At 36.0% G+C, this 6,107-nt stretch overlaps 1 protein-coding gene across 1 annotated transcript; it reads right to left on the bottom strand.

The window, feature by feature from the left end:
* Positions 1-680: 680 nt before the first annotated feature.
* LOC107633396 (uncharacterized) lies at positions 681-1,574 on the bottom strand. Its single transcript, XM_016337032.1, has one exon. The coding sequence runs from the start codon at positions 1,572-1,574 to the stop codon at positions 681-683; it is 894 nt and encodes a 297-aa protein (XP_016192518.1).
* Between the last annotated feature and the right edge of the window lie 4,533 nt (positions 1,575-6,107).

Here is a 6,107-nt window from a genome sequence, read left to right as displayed (position 1 = left end):
CACGTCCGGGGGTGCGTCGTGTGATAGTGGTTTCATCCAGCCACAGTGGGCATTCGTGGTTGTTGACGAGTATAACCCCGGTGCATCTGCTCCAGCAGAGGCAGGGGGGTCGGCCGCTCCAGCAGAGGCAGGTGGGTCGGCAGCTCCGGGTGTGGATGACTCAGTTCAAGGTCACCCGTATGACCTACAGACGGAGCAAAATCTACCTGATAGGTATACTCTGGCGCGGTTCGGTCAAGGCATGATGGGTAAGGGACTGAACTGGTTGGTGGGAAAGAAGTGAGCTTGGGTTTAGGATTTTTAGATTTAATATTACGAATTAAGTTAATATAATTCGTAGTTAATCTTTTTGTATGTTGAGGTATGTAATTCATAGTTAATGTTTTTGTATGATGACCTATGTAATTCGTAGTTAATCTTTTGTATATTTACTTTGTAGTTAATCTTTTGTATAATATTAAGCTAACATTAACTGACAAAATACGAATTTAAAAATGCAAACACGATGAAAATAAAAATACAAAATGCAAATTTAAAAATACCAACAAAGACCTAGGTACTAGCATCGTCACCAGCACCACTCGGTCCAGGACGCTGAGGACATCGACTCCGACTATGACCTTGAGCACCACAAAGACGGCATATCCGAGGACCACGCATGTCGCGTGAGTCCATTTCATTCAAGTATCGGTCAATTTGGGGCGACCATTTGACGTTCGCCTCAAGGCGGGATTAGCGACCAATGTAGGTCCCTCATAAGCAAGCCATGTCTCGGGATCACCTAATGGTATGAACTCAAATCTATATACCTTACAAACCTCTGTCAACTTGTACACATCATGTACATACAACTGCCAATAGAGACGCTGGTTAGCACAGCAAGCAATAACATGGTGACATGGTAGTCGTTCCACCTGAAAGTGTCCACAGTCACACGCCCGTCGTGCAAGATCAACAACTATCACTTTTTTGCTAGTCATTTCGTATACCTCAAACACCTCATTTCGTCTATCAAACCGATGCACAACTATATTCCCAGTCTGTTGCATATTTGCTTCAATCCGCTGCTGTGCAAATACGGAGTAAGTAAATCCAGCATGCTTGCGTTCGTGAGTCTCGGCACTTTTTCGCGTAAAAAGTTCATTTAACCGATAATATATTGCTCGGACCAGCGCCAACACAGGTAGATTACGGGCACCCTTCAACACTAAGTTAATGGACTCGACAAGGTTCCTCGTTATATGGCCCCATCGATGTCCCTCGTCGAATGCCAATACCCAATGTCTGAGTCCAATGGCATCACACCACTTGGCATATGCCTCGCCTCGCTCTTCCAACCTCTTATAGTTGATATTGTACTCCTCCACCGTTCTCGAATACCCTATATTGACAACAAGTTTTTGCAAGTGAGGGACTTTGAATTCCCTTAGGAAGTTGCTGCCGATGTGCCTTATACAAAACATCCACCATGCTCTTGGAGGTTGCCAGTCACCTCCGGAACGATTTACTGCTGCCCGGATTGACTCATGTCGGTCTAAGATCATACCCACACCATCCTTTCTAACAACATGCATTCGCAGATTCCTAAGAAAGAAGTTTCACGCATCAGCTGTCTCCCCTTCCACCAAGGCAAAAGCGATAGGCACAATGTTCTGATTCCCATCTTGTGCAACAGCAACCAGAAGTGTACCTTTGTATTTTCTGTATAGGTGTGTTCCATCAACCTGAACTAGGGGCTTGCAATGCCTGAACGCCATAATGCATGGATTAAAACTCCAAAATACGCAATGAAGTATTTTTACACCGTGCGCCTCCTCATTCCCGTTGTATAGTGATCGTGTTTCTATTTGGACAATTGAACCAGGCATCTTCTGAACCATGACCGAGAACCACCACAACAAAGCTTGGTAAGAATCCTCCCAACCACAGAAAGCTTTGACTATGGACTTCTGCTTTGCCAACCAAGCCTTTTGGTAACTAATGGTATAGTTGAACCTTGACTAGACTTTTGCTATTATAGATTTCACCTTGATGGACGAGTCAGTCTCGACCAATGGCCTTATAGCCTCAGCAACTGTATCTGAGTCCAACTTGGAATGATCCTGTGAAATCGTTTCTATTGTGCACGTGTGCCTACCATTGTATCTGCATATCTCCCAACAATTTTTTTTCCGTATCAAGCTAGCTCGGATAAGCCAGTCGCACCCACGCCCATACATCTTGCATTTTGCATAGAACATCTGTGGCTCAGACTCATACACATTGTAGTCAACTCCTCTAGAGATAGTGTAACTTCTAATTGCTGCGACGACCGACTTTCTAAAACTGTATTTCATTCCAATCCGGAACTCCCCGTCCTCAGGATTAGCAACGCCTACAGAAAGCAAAAATCATCGTTCATTAATCAATCCAAAGTATAAATTAACAAGAACATATTATTCAGTCATCACGTACCTATGTTTGCATATTCGAGAAATTCTGGTGCATGCATGGCATCGAGATCCAAGTCACGTATAAACGGTGGAACGTTCATCAGTTGACTGCTCGAGGGATGAACTACTACATTCTCCACTGCTGCCTCAACTCCCACATCACCATCCTCGTCTTCGTCGCCGGCTTCATAAGTGGCTTCGAAGTCCTCTTCGCTGTCACTATTCATTCCTTCGTACACTGCAGCTCTATCATCCTCTATATCTAAATCATTTTGAATTCCTTCTGCCTCTATGTTTTCAAACTCAACATACAATTCAATCTGTGGCTGTCGCATTTGAGTCTGCTGGTGAATTTGGAATATATTTTGCATACTCGCTTCGTCAGTGATCGGCATGATATCAAACTATATTAGACCCCCAAAAACTACAACAGGATTCCGATACAGAATTCTGCTCACTCTCATTAACATACCGTTCTCCATGCTTTGACAGAGACCGTTCTGAAGCTCCATTAACATCATGGTGTATGAAACCACAAACGAAAATGGATTCTGGCTCACAAACCTCACTTCCTCATGAGTATTCCGTATTATCTCACCGTTGCAATACACTACCAAATTTGCAGTACCCTCTATTACACTACCAACACTCAAAGACCACTCAAAGCACACTCTTCTTCGGAATGAAAATGGTACAAAGCTTTGTCTTATATAGAGGTGAGCATTCAACACACCCCCCATGTGCTGCCAGCTTCAACCACCCAGGCGTCGCCACGTGTCAGCATGCCCCCTGCGTGCTGACTCAGCACCCCCCCCCACATGCTGCCTGGTTCAACCAACCAGGCCTCGCCATGTGTCAGCACGCCCCCCACGTGCTACCAGCTTCAGCCAACCAGCCCTCGCCACGTGTGCTCCACGCCCCCTGCGTGATGTATGTAGCACGCTCCCTGCGTGTTAGACCTGTCATCTAACACGTCCACCAAAGTGTAAATACACTTGCTACATCCATTTCTAACCAAAACACCACCCTTTACTCCATAACAAAATTCTTGAGCCACTGATTTTTGTAGAGATTATTCACAAAAGGGAGAAAAATAAAAATCCCTTAAGTTTCTACTCGTTTCCACAAATAAACGGAGATAAAAATTGTTGGGACTAAAATATCTGTTCTATAGAAATCTACTAAATTCCGTTAGAATAAAATTATTTAAATATTCTTATATAGATGATGTAAGTATATATTTAATTTTATTTTTTTTAGTTTTATTTAAAAATAAATTAATGATGGACATAATATCTAAATTTACACCAATTAATTATTTAAATTTGTATTATTATAAGAATAGAGTATTATCACTAAATTTTAATCGTAAACCAAAATTTATTATATTCTTTTGTTGTAAATTTGTTTATTTCGTTTTATTTTAATTTGTATATTAAAAATTTAGTTAAATAATGTTAATTTGGTTCAATAATGTTGAATGTGTTTAAATTAAATTTTATTTAATATATTTTTGTTTGAATTATATAAAATTTTATCATGGTTAAATTATTTTATTTTTTAAAATTTAATATTCATTTATACCCATAAATATCCGTCTCTCCCACAGAGGAAAATAAATAGAGACGTGTAATAGAAATAAGACAAAAATAAAAATAATTTTTTAAACGAAAATAAAGAACAAAAAACAAAAATTCCGTTCCAATAGATACCTATTGTCATTCCTACTCCTCTACATACATTTTGGGAGTTATAATAAGTAAGTTGATCACGGACGTCAATCAGATTATCAGAAATATTTTTTTTTTTTTGGTGACTACATTATCAAAAATTTATATACAAGAAAATCATTTTTACAAATTATGTTATGATTCCATTTGCAAGTGATTGAGGGATATTTTTGGAACGAAGGTTATGGAAGAAATGAGTGGGCGGGCCGGCCCCTTAGCTTGTCGCCCAACTTCTTTTAACATCTACTTTGGGGTCTTGTGTAATGACATTTTTAGTATCTAGTGGGTCCTAACAATTTCTAAACAAGTATTTTGTATATCTAAATTATTCGGTTCTTACTTCTCGGGCAAAAAAGGTTGACAGTTTTTTTTATAATAGTTGATCAATTACTTCACACTCTGAACTCTAGAGAGTAAAACTCAGACAAATTACATTAACATTTTAGGTCAGTAAGTAAACTATATGATTTTTTTTCATGTATACTTTTGTGAATCAATGAGATGGGTCCATCTAGTGTACAGATGCATTTTGGTACAGATTTACAGATTTTTGTTTTTATTTGGTTTAAAAGCGTATCACTAAAAGTGTTGCTTAAAGAGAAAGTGTTACCCTTAATCGTTAACTTGGCTCTGATACCAATTTTTAACTCTTTTATGTTTATAATGTGTATAGATTTGAAGATGTTGAAAATTTTTCAACATCTTTTATGTTTATAATGTGTATAGATTTGAAGATGTTAAAAATTTCTATTATTACTAGTATTTATAATTCTGATTTCATTTTTATAGTTTTTTAATCTTGTTTTAGTTTATAATATTCTTTTTTGCATGGATTATTGTTTATAAAATCTTTTATCTGTTTGTCTTTTTCTTTAATATATTTTTTCAAATCTTCAAAAACTTTTTTTATTTCTACACTTTCCGTTGTTTCTAAACATCTTTTTAATTTTTCAACCTCATTCTCCATTTTTTCTTTTAACAGCTTTAATTCTTTTAAGTCATAATATGGTTTTCCAGACATTTATAAATTTTTTAAGTTTAACTCCAACTTGTTTATATTTATTCTTATTTCTATCCTTTTTATTATAAGGTCATCAATTTCGATCTGAAGATTATTTAATTCCTTTTTATACTCCTTTATTTTACTTTTTAACTTTTTCGCTCTTTTTCTTTTTATTTTATTTTCTGGTCTTTCAATTTTTGTATGCTTCATTATTTATTTTAGAATTTCTGCAAATTCTATCATTGCTTCATCACTTTTTTCTAGAGATTCTATTAATTTTTCTAACTCTTCAACTTCTCTTTTTAACTTGTCATAGATTATTTTTAGAGCTTTAAATGCTCTTTGATTTATTTCAGAGAACTGCAAATAATTCAAACGATTTTCTCTTTCAAAGAGCTCTTGTTTCTTATCTTGATAAGTTACATATATTTCTTCTTTATTTATTGTCATAATTTAGTATTTAGGGTTTCATTTAATTTTTCGATCTTTTTTGTTAATTCTTTTATTTCAGAATCTTCTTCTTTAATCTTTAACTTAGATAAACTTCAGGGACTATTAATTTTAGATTCTCTTATTTGAAAATTTGATGAAACCAATTTTCCTGATGGTTCTTTTAGTAATAGAACTGAGTTTTCAATAGCTTTATATTTTGGTATTTCTGTTTTTACAATTTTCTGAAATAATTCATCGACATAAATTCTTTCTCTGTTTTTAAATATTATACTATGATGGCTATTTGTTAAAGCATAATTTATTGCATATGTAATTGAAAATGGTTCATCATCTTGTTCCATTAGATTCTTTCTATGAAATTTATAAGCCAAACTTACAGATCTTCCAAGATTTTCAGTGATAAAGGTATAGCATATCCAAGATGGGCATTAAATTTAACATTTACGTTTGCCAAATTTCCATGAACAATTCCAATTATTTGATCTATTG

The sequence above is a fragment of the Arachis ipaensis genome, chromosome B3 (assembly GCF_059453495.1).
Source record: "Arachis ipaensis isolate K30076 ecotype BB chromosome B3, ASM5945349v1, whole genome shotgun sequence".
NCBI classification, from domain to species: Eukaryota; Viridiplantae; Streptophyta; class Magnoliopsida; order Fabales; family Fabaceae; genus Arachis; species Arachis ipaensis.
The sequence above is the reverse complement of the archived record's forward strand: the minus strand, read 5'-3'. Positions and strand labels throughout refer to the sequence as shown.

Excerpts from the sequence above, each read along its gene's own strand:
- LOC107633396 (XM_016337032.1), bottom strand. The coding sequence starts at position 1,574 with ATGCATGTTGTTAGAAAGGATGGTGTGGGTATGATCTTAGACCGACAT.